The sequence below is a fragment of the Cetorhinus maximus genome, chromosome 2, assembly GCF_964194155.1.
Source record: "Cetorhinus maximus chromosome 2, sCetMax3.hap1.1, whole genome shotgun sequence".
NCBI classification, from domain to species: domain Eukaryota; kingdom Metazoa; phylum Chordata; class Chondrichthyes; order Lamniformes; family Cetorhinidae; genus Cetorhinus; species Cetorhinus maximus.
In genome coordinates, this window is record NC_135880.1 from 95,680,472 (window position 1) to 95,698,873 (window position 18,402).

The window sequence follows — 18,402 nt, forward strand, 5'->3', positions numbered from 1 at the left end:
AAAGACTGATCACCTCTCCTTCTTCCCCTTCTGGGACAGACTAGAACTAAGGCACACAATTTAAGAATAAGGGGTCTGTCTCCCATTTAAGACTGAAATAAGGAGAATGTTTTCGCTTAGAGGGTCATTAGTTTGTGGAATTTCCTTCCCCAAAGAACAGTGGAGGCAGGTCATTGAATATGTTTAAGGCTGAGTAGGCTAGATTGTTAACTGACAAGGAAGTCAAAGGGTATAGTGGGTAGATAAGAAAGCAGAGGCCACAATCTGATCAGTCATGAGCTTATCAAATGGTGGAGCAGGCTCGAGAGACCAAATGGCCTACTTATGCCCCTAATCCGGATGTTCCTTTAAGATGCACTTTAAAGCACAGCTCTTTCACCAATCTTTTGGTCACCCCTCCTAATAACTCATTCTATGTGTCACTGTCAATTTTTGTCTGATTTTTCTCTGTGACCACCCTGGGACATTTTTCCATATTAGAGGGGCACTATATAAATGTAGTTGTTGTTCTTTGATTTGCTTGGAGAAAATAAACATCTAAGAGTTTCAAGACATGTTGTTTTTAAGACTTATGGGTTTAAAAGCAGGTTGATCACAAAATGGTTAACCAGAACAGATTATCAAATTTTCAGCAACTTTCCAGATTCAAACTGGAGAAGAGGCAAAGCGTATTCACAGCACTTGAACTAAATTGGAAGCCATTTTGTTGAAATTAATTAACCTATTATGGATACTTTTTTTGTTTAAATTATGTTGTACCTTTTGTATTACATCCATCACATTTCATACTGCTCCTTGTAACTATGGTTAATAGTAGCGTTGATGTTGATGTTTTCACGATAATTGAAAGTAAAGTGAAAGCTAAGTTAAATCCAGTGAGCACACTACCAAAAATTGGACGATTATTATCTCATCAGGTACATAATCCTACAAAGGCATACTTTCAGAACTAAACTAATATGGGAAAAGTGTCTGTTTATGAAGCTGGCTGTTAAACTGTTGGGAGAGAAGACAGTATCAAATACCCCAAATACAGACAGGCCACTGAAGGGAATTGGAGAAAATAAGTAGCTGTTTCATTTATAATATGTTTTACTGTATAAGTAATTTGTATCATTTGGGGTGCATTGGCTATATGGGCGAGTATGCCATGTAACTTAAAAAAACAATGGATTTATTTGTGACAGACTTGTTACATTAAAAATTGATAGGCGCACTGGGATAATAATGTGAAGATTTGCAAGGATAGATGGATTTTTTTCAAAATGCAAAGTATTAAAGAAAACAATCTGAAACCTTTTAAGAACAGGACTAATACAAGTGATCTAGCCTTTCACATGGCAGATGTGATGATTGCATCAGATGCATGTAAAGTTTATTAGGAAGACGGACACTACTTTTAAAAGGCAGCCTTGAATAATACAGCCTGGAATAACTGACCTTGACAAATGGACTCCAGAGGGTCAGGTGACTTTTGTAGTTTCAATATAGACAAGGATTAACTCGTGTCTGAATATGCCTCTAGCAAGTCCTTAAGATGTAAATATCCTTGTGGAGGACCTTCCATTGAAGAGACATCAGGAGGCAAGATCACTGTGGAATGTGCATGTAGTGCTGTCTGGAGTTTACAGAAAGTCAAATACAATGGTTGGTGTCTGCAACTTGAAATCTAACAAAGAGGGGTGTGAAGGAGCCACTTTATCACAAGCAGGTGTAAATTGTGTCATTCGTTCCTCATTGTGTGACAATTACATTTGACATCAGCCCATTGTGTGAACAATGGGAAGCATTAAAACTGTTGTCACATGACAGAAACTGGCTTGAGACAGAAATTGTCTTATTTATTCTAAGAACGGCCCAAAGAGAGATGGTCTGAGGGAAGCTATTCACCCAGAACAAGAGAGGACCCTGTCTGAAGAATCCACTGTAGGCAGATAAGCGAGGCTAATTCATTTTACCTGCAAGGTTATACTTCACTACTGAAGCTCAACCACAACTTTGACTGAAGAATCAGAAACCTGCTATTGCCTGAGTACCATTGTGGGTTCATTACCGGAAACCCCCCGACCTTCATTTTCTTCAGTGAACTGAAAGAGAATTTCCAGGCTTGCAACGCTTTTAATGACCTTCTTGGATAAACAGAATAACATTGACTTTCAAAACTTTAGGTAATCTATGTGTATGATGCATCCTTTGGAAATCACCTTTTCTTGAATGTGTGCTTGTGTGAGTGAGGAGCGGGTATTTGTTGCAAACTTTTCCGGCTGTTGTGAGAAATAATTTAATCCTTTTTATTTAATCTTACAACAAAGCCTATTTCATGACTGTTGTTAAAAGTCACACTAATCAAGGGGGTTAAACATTTCCTCTCCAAACTGTATCTCGTTGCGGTCAGTTGAGAGGTGGGAAAAGAGGAAATGATCCCATATCTCTCCCCTGTCCGTAACATAGAAAATACAACCAGGATCTCCCTGTCAGCTCACAGCCTCTACTACGTCCTTTAGCTCATCTTTAAGTTACTTCTGAAAAATCACTTTCTGCTCTAAACTGTTACTTCTCATTTTTGATTCACCCCCTGCCCGCACCATGTGCATTGTAGCCATGATGGTAGCAAATTTACTTTCATAATCATAGGAATTTGTTGTCTAAAAGGAACTTCAATCAGTTGCTATTACATGGTCAGATTCAGAAAAAAAATAAATCGAACTCTGCTAGAAATTTTCAATCCGGTTTTATATTTTTCAAATTGCTTATTTTAAACCTTATGGTAAAATGTCGGATGGAGACACAGGCAACCAACTCCCTCCAAAAGGGTGGGTTGGCACTTTAATTGTTTTAATGAGGCTATGAACCTCATTTGTATTCACCATTTTTGAATTTAATCATGGACAGCTGGGTTTCCTGAAACAACACCACCCACCACCACCCCCCCTCCCCCCACTCAACTCCCCCAATACCCCCACAACACCCCCTCCTCCCATCTCGACAGTTAAACTTGATCACAGACTGTCAGATCCAGCAATTACCTACCTGCTATATCCAGCATATCTGCCTGGATAACCGCCTGCAATTAGATTTTGCCCCACCCCACAAAACAACCACCCTGACCCTTTTACTTTAAAGATAAGGTGTCATCCTAAATTCAAGCTACTTTTCAGCCATTTCTTCAAACATTGAGCTGCTGAATCCAGACTCTCAGGCAATTTAAAGTCATAAAAACATTAAGTGTAGTTTCTCACAAGCAACAGCCTCCCTGTTCCCAAACTAGCAGAAATTCAAACAGAATCATTTAAAAAGTGTTAAAAATAAAATACATAGATGTTATGTCAAACCAACAAGAAGCCCTAAAAATTAGTAGTATTATCAAAATCTTACACTCCTCCAACTTTCCTCTTGAGGGCCCCTGATTTCACCCCTGACTGAGGCTTTCAACCACCTCAGGTGTTCAACCTCCCCCAGGCTTCTGACTTCCCCCGAGATTTCCAACCCCACTGGCATCTGACACCCACCAGACCCTGAGATCGGACTCCCCCGTACCCTGTGATCAATCACCTCCCCCAGGATCAAACCCCTTCCCCTGAGGCACACATACTTGGTCTTGCAACCTCTGCTGGACTGCTCCACATCTGACTGGAAACCAAGCCTGTCAATCCAGCTTCCAAGCAGAGAACCTGTCAATGACGTCATACATATAATGTGGAGTTAGAACACTACAGTGTGCAGGGGAACCGCAATGTCCATGTTCCCCACACTCTACTGACTGCTCACCCTGCTCCTCACAGCCAGAAAAGTTAAAATCCAGCCCATAACATCCAATTGCACACAGATCTTCTGACTGTCTTTTCCACTCAGCCTACCAATGAGTTTTGTGGCAATGCTAATACATATTTATACTTTTTTTGTAGCTCAAATTGAAGTCATACCTTGCAAAATCTGTGGTGATAAGTCCTCTGGGATTCACTATGGAGTCATCACTTGTGAAGGCTGTAAGGTAAGAGAGATTTTTAAAAATATTAATAGTAAACTGGCTTGGTGACAACTCACTTTTCAGTAACATTTTAACAATAGTAATGGGCTGTCTTACTGCTTAGAGTCAGGCATTTTGACATGCCTGAATATAAATGTCTAAACTAATGCAGCAAAAAATGACATTCTGGCTCCTTAACATTGCAGTGTTCATGGTGATAATAGCTTTCACTTGGAGAGCAGTGCTAGAAAGTAAATGAGGTAGTGTTGCTACATCTGGAGATGTGAAGAACCACCTTAGAAGCAACCGTGAGCATTCTTGCCAGTGATGGTAGATGATGCCTTTTTGTGGTGTACAGGCAGAGTTTTCAGTCTGTCTGTACAGAACACTGATGTGGCTTTCCACCTCCTCACCTGTACAGACTTTGCCAGTCATTGGGAAAGATGCTTGGGCAGAAGTGCAATTCAAAATTGTTTATTGGTTGGTGTTACTGCTAAGGAATTTGACTCAAAATGTAAGTAGGGAAGATGTTATACCATCACAAACTCAGAAGCTATTCTTCTACTCAGAAGTTATGTAATATAAAGAGGGTGTAAAAATTGGGACTTAACAGCTGCAAATGGGTTAGCATCTTGCATCAACCTGTAGTGATCTCTGAACAACATTTAAGAACATTTTGTGCAACAAAGAAATAGAAAATATTCTTTCTCAGATGTAGATCGTACTAAAAGCTCTAAAAAGGTATTCTGTACTTTAAGGGTAAAAGTCTGTTGGATGCTCATTACAATGGGTTTGGAAAATGTCACATTTCTTCAAGTAATCTAAGTCAGTTGAACATTTTGAGAACAAACTAGGGTAATTTTTCTAGGAATTTAGAAACAGCGGCAGAATAGAAAAGGAAACAAAGGGGGTAAAAATATTATCTCAAAATCCTTGAACAGCAGTGACACAATGGGAGTAAGTCTGTGATCTGTTCTCCCAATGCGGGGCTGTACCCACAGGGAACTCCGTTCTGACAGAGGAGTACAACATTGTAGGCTCGATTTTTCAACCCAGGCTGCCTGCATGTGAGGTTCCCTGCTGGCAGCGCACAGTTTTGGAATTACCCCTGTGTAAGGTGGATTGAATGCTAAAAAGTTCCATTGTACGTGCGGTAATAGATGTAATTGATTAACATTTGTAATGGAACAAAAACTGAAAATGCTGGAAAACCCCAGCAGATCTAACAGCATCTGTGGAGAGAAAGAACAGAGTTAATGTTTCGAGTCCGTATGACTCTTCTTCAAAGCAGCTCTGAATTCCAATGTCCTCAGTGTTTTGTTTTTATCTTTTGTTTTTAACATTTGTATTGGGTTTTCCTTCATTTGGATGGAGGTACTTTGCACAATTTACATACAGCAGTTAATGGTAACCATTCATGCAGACTAACTGGGCATATCACCATCAAAAAGTTGGTTAACTCACAAGACCAAATTTTAAAGGTATATATTTATTATAAATACTAAGTAAATTAACTTATTCAGTCTTTTGCCCCTCTACACAGGGATACCACTATGGCACAGACCAATGAACATGTCCAAATTGGGCCACATTCAAATAATTGTCAAACTTAGTTGGTTGAGCTTTAGAATCCTTAAATCCAAGAGACAGAGACTTGAATGGATATGGTGGAAAACTGGTTTTGCCATCCACTGCCAGACCTGTCTGGACCATTTGAAACACTATTGGGTCATGCTCTCATTTACTAAAACTGCTAAGGATTCCAGGATAATCCTGGAATGTAGTGATAATCCCTGTCTTATTTTCTCTATTGCAAACTGTTTTCTTAAACCCCTGTCCCCTCCACCCTAACCTCCAACAATGAGTGTGAGGAGGTCATGGACTTCTTTGTCACTAAGACTGAGACCATCCAATCAGCTGCCTTTGCCACATCCCTCCCTTCCACTAGCTCACATGGCTAAACTTCCTTTAATGTCCCCCTCGCACCACCCCCCCCCCCCCCCCCCCCCACCTCTCTGCCCTAGACTAAACTTGCATATTTCTCTAGTTTCTCTCTCATCTCCCCTCATGCCCTTTCTGAGCTCATCTTATCCATGAGACCCACCTCCTGTTCCCTCCATCCTATTCCCATTAAACTACTGATCCACACAATTCCCCTCCTTGTTCCCATGTTAGTTGATATCGTAAACAGTTTTGTCTCTTCAGGTGTTGTCCCTCTCTCCTTTTAAACCTGTCGTCATCACCCCTCTCATCAAAAAAAAAACCTTTGACCCTACCGTCCTAGCAAACTACCATCCCACCTCTAACCTCTTCCCTTTCCTCTCAAGTCTTTGTTATGTCCTAAATCCATTCCTATCTTTCCAGGAATGCTATGTTTGAATACCTACAATTAGGGTTCTGCCCCACCGTTGTACCAAAACGACTCTCACCAAAGTCATAAATGACATCTTATGGGACTATGACAAAGGTGAACTTTCCCTCCTTGTCCTTGTGAATTGTCTGCAACCTTTAACATGGTTGACCACACCATCCTCCTCCAAAGCCTCTCCACTATCATTCACCTGGGTGGTGCTGCTCTCACCCAGTTCCATTCTTACCTGTGTAATCCTATCCAGAGTATCAGTTGCAATAGCTTCTCTTCCTGTTCCTGGACCACTACCTCTGGTGTCACCTAGGGTCTATCCATGGCCACCTCCTATTTCTCATCCACATGCTGCCCCTCAGTGACATCATCCAAAGGCACAGTGTCGGTTTACATGTACGCTAACAACCCCCAGCTCTACCACACCTCAGCCTCATCACCACATCTTTCTCAACTCCTTCACTGTTGCTAAATTATCAGACTGCTTATCTGACCCACATCTAATACTGGATGAGTAGAAATTTCCTCCAATTAAAGATTATATTATTGTTTTCGGTCTCCACTCCAAAATCTGTTCCCTAGCCATTGACTCCATCGATGACCCTCTCTGGCAACAGTCTGAGGTTAAATGAGTCTGTTTGCAACTTTGATCCCGAGATTAGCTTCTGACATCATATGCTTGCAACCATTAAGAATGTTTATTTCCACCTTCAGGAAGCCTGGCAGACTACCCTGTTTGGGCCTCGAGCCATCACTTTCTAGATCTGGAGCCACCACCCCCTGCACCTGCCGTCAGTGCATCCCTCCCCAGCTGGCCTTGCAATCACAACCCCAACTTCATCATTTGCCCTCCATCCTCCTGGGGCTTCCCTCCCATCACTTCCCTGATTCTGTGGGCTCCAGCACATAGATTCATAGAACTACTTGTAGTCCCAGTAGTTGTAACTGCTCCTGGTGGCACAACTGGAACTACAGAGCTGCTGCCAATCAGATTGGCCAACTGTGCTCTGAGGTGGGACTTCCTCCTAAGTGAGGTTCTGCCTCCAGCCAATTAATGCTCCATAGAATGTTAAATGGCTGTGGGGCTGCCGTAATCGCCAGGAATGCATTCCGCCCACTTTTTCGGTCATGGGGTGGGAAATCCTGCCATTTGGCCCTCATTCAAACCTTTTTTACCTCTAGAATTGACTATTCTATTGCAATCCTGGCAGGTCTCCCACATTCTAAACTTGAGATCATCCAAAACTCCACTGCCCGTGTCTTAATTCACAGCAAGTCCTGTTCCCTTATCACTCATGATCTACATTGGCTCCTGGTCAAACCACATCCTGACTTTAAAATTCTCACCTGTGCTTTCAAATTCCTCCATGGCCTTGCCTCTCCCTATCTCAGTAATCTCTTCCAGCTCTACCACCCTCTGACATATCCCCTAATTCTGGCCACTTGTGCATTCCCAATTATAATTGCTCCACCATTGGTTGTCGTGCCTTCAGGTGCCTTGTCCCCAAGCTCTGGAGCTCCCTCGCTACACCTCAGAGCCTCTCTACCTTGCTTTTCTGCTTTAAGACATTCCTTCAAATTATCCTCTCACCAAGCTTTTGGTCACCTGACAGAATATCTCCTAATGTGGCTCAGTGTCATACTTTAACATAAGGAAACATCCAACGGTGCCTTATAAAATAAAGGTGTTATATAAATATAAGTTGTTGCTGAATGTAGTTTGGCACTCGGCCCTTCTTAAGCCACCATTGTGCAATATGTTAGCACAAGCTACTTGTGGTTAATTGGGAATTTAGATGTGGCTAAATGCATTATTGATTAATAAAAATCAATGAGTAGGGGGCACTATTCTTGGATGTGTTCTTCATATTTGTGTTCACACACTATATACATGTATACTTTAACCTTTTCATATGTTTATTGAGGATAAAAAGCATTGTGTGCCAGGGTTGTTTTTGATTGTTTGAGTGCTTAGCTTCCTTGGTCACTCAATGATGGTAGGTGTTTGTTAAATGAATGTATACGGGTGGATTACTTTTGGCTGTATTGTGGGAATGTGTGCAAGGGGTTTATTACTAAAATTCGCGCAAGTGTCTAAAATGGTATCAGACAGCCACAGCTGGGACTGGTCAGAAATGTCTATTGGACAACATTGTCCAAATCCTAGCTACAGTGATTTGCTCCTCAATTTCAGATCAGTTTTCTTCTGTCCAACTCTCTGACAATCTACCAACCAATGGCATCTTTATAGAAAGGTTACAAAACGAAAGCAGAATCATTAGTTATCAAATGATCACAGCTGCAAGAAGCTCTCAGAAGAAATATTATGGAATCATTCCAGAAGCACAGATGGTATACACTGTTTTTATTTTGAAGTAGGCTTTAATATAAGTCTGTAAAATATGAAGGAATATAAATATTGCAGCATTAATAAAAGGGAACATGTTTTCCTGCAAACTTAACACTGTTCTATTAAACATGTTGGGTTGAAGTTTAACTTACTCCCTATTTGATATGCTTAGAGCTTTAATTACATTTTAATTGTCTTCCAGCACCTTTAACAAGCAGCTTGGCCCTTTTCATCTCAAATCACTTTCCTGTGCCGCAGACTCATTTTGCCACCTGTAGTAATATTACCAATGTCATATTACCAATCCAAACACTGGATTTAGAGAAAAACTCTCTTTAATCCCAGTGAAAGTGCTGACATTTCTCAGTGTATTCATGTTTAAATAGAATACCTAATGGATACTGGCAGTCAGATGTCCATTTCAAAGCCAGATTTATGCTTTAGTCTCGAAATGCTTGATACTGTTTTTTCTTACAACCTGTGCCCTGACCAGACATAAAACAGTTATAACTCCATAGTTCATGTATTATGCAGTCAGATCATCGGTTACGGAAGATGGTATTATTCTATTCTTTATATCTTATGCTTGATGCCAACAAACTAAGACTAGTTTAGTTCTGTTCACACCTATGCAATGCAGTCTGGCAAGTGCCCTAATAATTGAAGCTACTGCTTTAATATATAAAGCTTTAGTTACCACCAGTCTAATTACCCTCACTGAGAAAATAACAGTTGTGATTCTTACAGATCATTAGAAAGGGGTAAAACAGCATAGATTGAGCACTTTACCTGATCAAAGAAGGTGACATTTTCAGAGATCAGTGATGGGAGGATCATTATATCAATCAGATCAGTTTTCTTTTACATTCCATTTACTCTTTTTCTCTTGTTGTAAATATGTAACTCAGTGCCAGAGCTGATCTTTAGGCGGTAATGCTTATTCAGCTTCTGTTACCTTGATTTTAGCCTAAACCGCTTGGCAGAATAGGGACAGGTCCAGATCAAACACCTGTTTTACATCTCATCCAAATTTGTGCTCTATTACCGCCAATGGAGACTATTATCAGGCGAGATATAAGATGGACATCCAACCGGAACCTGTTTCCTTCTCATTGGGTGGGTTAATTTAAAAGTGGGACTATTGTGTAAGCTTAGACAATGAAATTCAATGGATAACAGTATTTGATCATGGATTGTGTTCCAACATTCTTGACTTTATTCTCATCTGGCATTCTCAAATACACATACTTTCCAGTGACAGTCACAGAATAGCAATAGCCCACATACCACAAACAAAAAAAAAAATAGTGATCAAGAATGGGAATCCTGGCTGATTATTTCCCCTCCCTAGCCCAGCAGTGCTAATGCCAATTATGGCAACCCTATTGCCATTGGACTTAGATCAACTAATGCAACAGAGAGCGCAAATCAAACCTGGAGCAGCTGGTTTGAAAGGATTAATACCAAATCACAACCTCGTTGCAAGAGGGTTGCTGTGGGAGAATATTTCTACTTTTTTTTTTAAATTACCTCGATAATAAATTAATCACACCCTTGCTGGTACTGCAACAGAACAGGGGTTTAATTCAGTAACAACAGCTTGCATTTATATCATTTCAAAGTAGAAAAATATCAGTGCCTTATAATCAAACAAAAAGGATCGCAACCCATCAAAGGATATATTAAAAGCTTGCTTAAATATTTGTGTTTTAAGGATAGTTTTAAAGGAGCTGGAGAGATTTAAGGTGGGACTTTTAGGGCAGAATCTTCCGGTCAGCGTGCGGGGGCAGGCGCGATATGCCGATGCGTAAAATGACGCGCGATGATGTCGGGCGTGTGTCCCGACGTCATCGTGCGCCATCACGATATTCCATTTGGTGGGCCCACGCCAGAGTTGGTTGCGTGCCTGCTGAAATGTAAACTGCCTATTAAGGCCATTAAGTAATCAATTGAGACGCTTGAGAACGCTGCCCAACCAACCTTAAGGTTGGCAGGCAGACGGAAAGCCCAAGCGGCCTTCACGTTTTTCAGGAAACCTCACCCACAAGCGGGATGAGGTTTCCTGAAACTTTTGTTAAATCAATTTATTAATTTTCATGAATATAAAAACATGTCCACACTCATGTGGCACAGTGACATGAGGGGACATGTTTAAATAAACTTTAAAATAAATTCTTTTATTATTTCAATATCCATTCAGTCTCCCTGAGGCAGCTCCGTGCCACAGGGAGACTGAAGAGCTCTTTCGCGCGCATGCACGAAAGAGCGCTGGACCCGACTCTCCTTCCTCCCCCCTGCCCGCGCAGGTAGCACTGAACGCTACCTGCTGCATATTACACTGGGCGGGCTTTAATTGACCCGTCCACATAAAATGGTGGCATGGAGTCAATTACGGGTGGCGATCAGCTTCGCGCCCGCTCCCGCCCAGCCCGCCCACCATAGGAAAATATCCTGGCCTTGGAGTATGATGCGTGGCAGCTAAAGTAAGAGTTGCCAATGGTTGGGCAAAGGGAAGGTGCACAAGAGGTAAGTCAAAGGAACACTGGGCACAGAATTGGACTCTGTAATGTCCATGGTTTGGGTGCTATGGGTAGTGTTAGGAGACCAAAATGTCACCCGTTACGTACATGGACACTTCTGTTGTGAAGTGTGCCAGGCGCATATTTTTGAGGGCATTAGTGCACATTCAACTGACAATTTGGAGGTCACCACTGCAGCTGATACTGTCTCATGACCTTACATTGATAAGCGTGTGTTAAGCAGCAGGAAGGACTCCCCATCCAGCACAATTAAAGAGATCATCAGCTACATGTACGTTAGTTGCCGGTTATTGTCTTCTATCTGTTGCTTCAATTCTGAGTTTTTGATGCTTTCCACAGTTTTTTTTAAGTTACAAAGGTCTAGCGAGGCAAGGTTGAAGGAATTTCTGCTGACTTCAAGGCTTCTGCATAAACCAGTTGCTCCCAGACATGGGTGCTATAATAGGAATTCCCCTTGGAATACAGAATGACTGGGACAATGAGCAGAGGTCATGCAGAGCTGGAAAAACTGCTGTAAGAAGGAAGAGGAGGGCTTTCAGGATGAGATCATATCTGTCTAGTATATTCAGGGAGCTATTCTTCTGCATGAACCTCAGTAAGGATCATTGTGTGATATGTGTGCACTTCAGTAGGGCTGTCCTAATTAAGCTTTGTCACATGTTGCAGCCACACCTACAATTTCAGAGCAGGACTAGAATCACATTACCGGTGGCTGTGAAGGTGACTGCTGTGATGAACTTCTATGTGCCTGGCTCTTTCAAGGCTGGGTTGGAGTTATGTGCAACATCTCACAGTTTGCCATGAATTGTTGCATATAAAGGGTCACTAAGGTTCTCTATACAAAGACAGCTAACTACATTTCATTCTTTCTTGCCAGAAACCAGCATGCAGAGTGAACACATGACTTGCTAGGATTTCAGGCTTCATCATGGTACAAGATGCCATTGAGTGCATACATATCTCTTTTGGGAAGCACAAAAGTGATTCTAGTCTCTCAAAATTCATCTGGCATGCAACCAAAGGCAATGAATCTTGCTGGTCAATACCCATTTTTCCTGGCAGCAGTCATGATGCCTTCATTCTGTTGCAGTCCACTGGTTTACCATGATGGCTCAACTAGAGCTGGAATAAAAGGTTGGCTACTGGATGACAATGGCTTTCTGCTAGCAACATGGCTGATGACTCTGGTGTGCAATCCTCACTCACTCGTGGAACATGCATACAGTGAAAGTCATATTGCCACTTGAATTGTGATGGAGCAGACCATTGGCATGCTACAATGGGCCAAATGTTCATTCATTTGCAAAAGCAGTATTGGAAGCAAGTGGGATGGCAATTTCACACTGCCATTTAAGCCTTTTTAAGGGCCTGATGCACTGCAGGAACTCACCAAGGCTTCTTAGCCAGCACCTTCCAAACCCACGACCGCTACCACCTAGAACAGGGTTGGGGAACCCTTTTTCTTATCAAGGGCCACTCGCACATATAGTTCCAAACAGTGATGCAATTTTCAGCACGTGCCTCCTCAAGTGTGGAAATTGATTGGTGCCTATATGGAGTCTGTAGAATTCCAGCAGAGACAGGTTATTGTAATCAGCCTTAAGTTCAGTGTTGCTTTGCAGTTCTATAACTTCATGTTGAAGGTCTTCAGGCACATCGACTGCTTCAATATTGAGCGGTGTGGCCAAAATGTTTAATTCCAGTTCCTTCACTTTAGGTCTTGAAATCGCTTCAAAATTTCTGAAGTAAATTTACACACTCCTTGGTGTATTCCACTGTTGTTACAGGCTATTGTTACTGAAGGGTAGGAAAATACACCGTGTTGCCCTTTTCCAGTCGAGTTGCCATAGCTTTAATTTGGCTTCAAATGATTTCACATTTTAAAGAAAGGAAGTAAGAAGCTGGTTAGGCCCTTGCAATTTGACATTGAGCTCAGACTGATGCTACGTAATATCAACCATGAGAACCAAGTCACACAACCACTTGTCACTCAGCTCGGCCAAAGGTTTTCCCTTTGCCTCCATGGAAAGTTTCACTTCATTCCTCAGTTTGTAAAACTGCATCAGCATACTCCCCTGGCTGAGCCATCGCACTTCACAATAGTAAACTAATTTGCCGTACTCTGATTCAAGTTCTTTCAATAACTACTTAAACTGGTGGCTGTTTAACACTTTACTTTTAATTAAGTTGATGCTCAATACTACTGTCGATGTTACGTTGCTAGTTGGCATGTATTTGTTATGTCTGTTGTCTCATCAATAGCCAGAGAGTAAAAGTCAAAATCAGCCACAGAATCTTTCAGAGACTTTTCAATGTCTTGAGCCATTTCATTAAATCGATCTGACATGGTCCTGTAAGATAATCTCACACTCTCAAATAATTTGATTTTCTCTGGAGCCAGTAAAGCTGCGGTCACAACGATGCACTCCTTTACAAGCTCGCCTTCTGAATGAGGCCTATGCTTTTTTGTGATAAGTTCACTCACCACATAACTGGCTTGCATAATACTGTCGACCACCTTTCTTGGTCTGGTGAAAATTGCTTGCTGCATGCTCACATTCTTATTAAGTGCTTTAATTTTGTCCGCTCGCACTTGTCCTTGACGTTCTTTGTATTTGATGTGCTTCATGCTGTAGTGTCTTTCTACGTTGACTTTTTCATGACAGGAATTGCTTCTCCACAAATTAGACACATGGGTTTGCCTTTCACCTTAACAAAAAAAATAATCGTTTGTCCATTTTTCATTGAAGACATGACATTCTGCATACACTTTTCTTCTTTCGTTTGCAGTAGATGTGTTTTATTTTTAAAAAAGTACTGAGAGAACACCATGTGCAACTAAACTCCAAGCACATGTATTATTTAGGAACAAATGTCAGGACAAAATAGCTGGAAAGAAGCAGTGGGACATTTGAGAAGCTCCACCTGTATGAAGATTGCTCAGTATTCCTGGCAGATTACTATCAGGCTCCCAGAGGAGCACTAATCTTGATTCTGCTGACTTTTGCACCATCAAAGGGGTTTTGCTTTTTGCTAGTTGCCTGCCTTCCACAATTATGCAGAAATATCCTAACGTCCCGATTGTGCTGTTCGAGAGAAGCGCAGCCAGAAAATGAACTCACTCCCCGCAATGCTGAGCTTCATTGCATCTGGCAAGCAGGAGCCACTTCTAAAATGGAGCAGATGGCCCTGTGCGGAATGGAGAAAGTACTCTGACTGGGGCTTGTCACTGTTACCTTTAACCCGCTCAAAGGCTGGAGCTCTAGCTCCTTGGTTTCTAAGATTCAAGGTGGCTGGGCTGGATTTCGACAGCTCTCAGGAGATAGGCTGGGAAGTGCGAGGCCTAAAATGGCGGAGATCTTTGCGTCATGTGCACATGTTTGAAATCTCACCGGGGGCCGGTTGGAAAAAGTGCAACGGGCTGGACCTGGCTACCGGGCCCGGGATTTCCCATCCCTGATCTAGTGGGACAAGGGCAGTAGATACATGGGAACACCAGCACCTGGAGGTTTCCCTCCAAGCCACTCACCATCATGACTTGGAAATATATCGCCGTTCCTTCGCTGGTCAAAATCCTGGAACTCCCTCCCTAACTGCACTATGTGTGTACCTACACCGCAAGGACTTCAGCGGTTCAAGAAGGCAGCTCAACACCGCCTTGTCAAGCTCAATTAGGGATGGGCAATAAATGCTGGTCTCGGCAGTGACGCCCATATGCCATGAATGAATTAATAAAAAGACTTCTCTTCTGATGCTGACTGGAATTTTCCAGTCAACATATGGATCCTCAGTTGAGGCCGTAACCCAGCCAATGAATGGAGGTGGCCTCCCAGTGGCAGACCGGGGGAGGGGTGGGGTGGGATTGGGAGTGCACTCCCCCATCCCACCCCACCACTCCCCAGGTCTGCCACTGGGGGCAGTTAAGTGCCACCAGAGTTGCAGTAACCGTAGGGCATCTGCAGACTCCACAATGATAATCTGGCAGCTGTAACATTTTGAAGATGCTTGAAGCACCCTCTTTCTCCTACCTACATCGGCAGTGCCTACCAATAATGGTGGGACTTCCAATCTTTCAGTGCTGGAGGGCATCCTATTGCCTCTCCAGCCTCAGGAGCCCACTCTCAGTCCTTTAGTTGAATGAGGCTCCAGGGGACGGCCACTTAATTGGCTGCCTCCTTAAAAATCACCTTCTGAATCAAAACATAAGTGGATTCCTCACCTGCAGTTCCCCCCAGTGGCAGGATCGGGAACCCAGAAAAAAATTTCAGCTCAATGGTTCTGCTGCTCTGGAACTGCCCTGCTATACTCAACAGAGCGAGTGTCAAGATCCATGGTGGTCTGCTGCATGCTGCAGAACCTTGCCATCATGAGGGGACTGCACTTGACACCTGGTATATGGCGAGCAGCTGAGGAGCAGGAGCATGAGGAGAGGAAAAGAAAGGGACATGGAATCCTCACAGTCTCGCTGTTATGAAAAACTAGCTTGAGTGTGATACCAGTAACCAAAACCCCAATTCCCATTCACCAACAGTCACGCACCTTACCTTCCCCTTTTTGTTGACATCACATCATCGCTTGGTACCAATACAAAAACAAAAGCTATCGCCAAGCAAACATTCTGTAGAATAAAGGGTTAATAGTTATGGTAATGAGATAACGATTTCACCATTACATCATGATACACATCAGCTGTCATCTGCAGAAGGCTAAGAAAGATTGAATAGTCTGTATACACAAGAGAGATGTACTTGCCTAAAAACTTATTATGTATATAGTGTAAATAAAGTAGTTTTAGAAGAAACCTACCTGAATCAGACCTAAGTCACTCATGAGTATAGGGAAACCTTCCTAATATAGATTAGACTATAAATTACCCTAAGAGACAAGCAAGTGTGCCTTCGGCAGAACACCGATGGGGAAAAATCGGAAGAAGGTTTCTTCAAAGGAGGAATCAGAAGACTTACCTTTGTGAGAGGCACACCGAGAATCTGTAGCAATGTCAGCACCAGTTGAGTAGTCACTGCACCTTCCACGGCTGTTTGCAAACCTCAAAGGCCCCTAGAGACTAGCATTGGGAGTTGTGGAAAAAACACTTCCTGAGGTATCAAGCAGCATTGGGTTTGCATGCGAAAGAGCAGAAGCACCAGATTAGTTTATTCCTCTATGCAGAGGGACCTATTGCTGATGATGTTCCTCTGAGATGGGGTAGAAGAGACCTCTGCAGCCTTTGAAACTGTCCTAAAAGTATTCAACACATACTTCAGTCCAAAACAGAACCTTTTATTCGAGCAAACACAATTCAATCAGAGATCCCAAAGGCCAGGGAATCCGTTGAATTGTTCCTTACAGACCTGTATAAGCTAGCCAGTTGTTGCAGGTATGGTGCATTGAAAGATTAACTTATTCACGACGGCATTGTTGTCGGAATCCCCGACAAAAAGCTGTCAGATTTTTTACAGACAAAAGATGACCTGACACTCAATCAAGCGGTTCAATACACTAGGCAGGCCGATCTTATGGAGAAAAATCGGGCCATAATCCATGGAAATACCAAGGCTTCGGACGAGTTGGTTAGTTGGGCGGCAGCTGCATCCACTCAAAAGCCCGTCAAAATGGACAAAAGGGCAGGAAAGCCTACAGCAGCCATCTTAAAATGCCGTTGCTGCGGCACTAAAAATCAGCACAGAAGGCAAGATTGCCCAACTGGGGATGCACAGTGTTTCCAATTTGGAAAGACAGGACACTTCAAGCAGTTCTGTAAGTCTAAAAATTTCATTAAAGGAAGAAAGCAAGAGAATGTCTATAAAACAGAAAACTCAGGAAATTAGGAATATGGAAAGAAATGAAAATGCAGATTTCCTAAGAGAAGTAAAGGATCAAGAAGAACATTTTTCATCTGTTGCTTTAGAAGTTAAAGGTTTTAAAACTGACTTTCAAACTTGATACTGGAGCTGGCGTTAAAATACTGGCTGATCATTTAGAATGGCTTAATGCAGTAGACATCCAGCCATCAAGCATCAAATTGCAAACCCAGGCAATACAAATCTTCAAGTAATAGGTCAGATAGCCACCATCCTTCACCACAAGTCACAGAGACCCTGTATATCTTGTGAAATCAAAGCACATCTTTACTGAGCAAAAATGCTCAGGGTCTTCTGAAAAAGGAAGACAAAGTCCTACAATAAGACAAAGGGACAGAATTCCATCAAGAATTTCCACAGCTCTTTCAGGGGCTTGGTAAGCTGAAGCATGAATACCATATTACGTTGCTTCAAGATGCAAAGCCTGTGTGACCATACACTCCCAGGAGGGTACCATACCCATTGGTGACAAAAATTAAAGTGGAACTCAACAGAATGTTACACAGAGGTGTCATATCACCCATCACGGAGCCAACTAGGTGGGGTTTGAGGCTCATAACCATTCCTAAGCCCAATGGCCAACTCCAACTTTGTGTAGACCTCACACATTTAAACAAAGCAGTCCAGGGAGAAACGAATCCTATGTTCTCGATGGATGTCAGCTTGGTAAAACTTGCCAACAGCGTGCTCTTCACTAAACTTGACACTAATAGCAGGTTATGGCAATTACCCCTCAACCAGGAGTCCAAGCTGATAACAGCATTTATTACGTCTTTCAGGAGATTCTGTTTTATCTGCCTTCCCTTCGATATATCATCAGCTCCAGAGATATTCCAGTGTACTATGTCAAACATTCTGGAAGGAAAGAAGGGAGCAATTTGTCATATGGATGATGTCCTCATCCACAGAGCCACAAGATCGGAGCGTGATCACAGAGTTTGGGAAGTTCTGAAAGCATTATAAGAGGCAGGTCTCACCTTAAATTTAAAAAATGTATATTTGTGAAAACTACCACTAAATTCTTGGGACATATCATGAAATGAAGGGGCAAAATCAACTTTCCACAACTGTCAGTGTGTTACCGATGTCCAGAAGTTCCTCGGAATGGTCAGTCAGGTTGGTAATTTCGTTCCGAATTTAGCTATAATCACTGAGCCTTTTGAAAGAGTAAAAAGCATTATGACAGTGAATTTCTTGTGTCTACAATTTACACCTGCTGGTATTCAAAAGCCAGAGGGACTATTGGAAGTAAGCATAATCGTTCTTGACAGAGTTTCCCAGACTGAATCAATGGTGCCATCTTTTAGCCAAGGACGTGGAAA

The 18,402-nt window shown here is 42.3% G+C and overlaps 1 protein-coding gene across 3 annotated transcripts in view; it reads left to right on the plus strand.

The window, feature by feature from the left end:
* Positions 1-18,402, plus strand: part of rorb (RAR-related orphan receptor B) — a 259,117-nt gene that overhangs the window by 149,869 nt on the left and 90,846 nt on the right. For all 3 annotated transcript variants that reach the window (XM_078567181.1, XM_078567190.1, XM_078567173.1), the window contains exon 2: positions 3,906-3,991. In XM_078567181.1, coding sequence (XP_078423307.1) covers positions 3,906-3,991 — 86 coding nt within the window. The remainder of the gene's footprint in view (positions 1-3,905; positions 3,992-18,402) is intronic.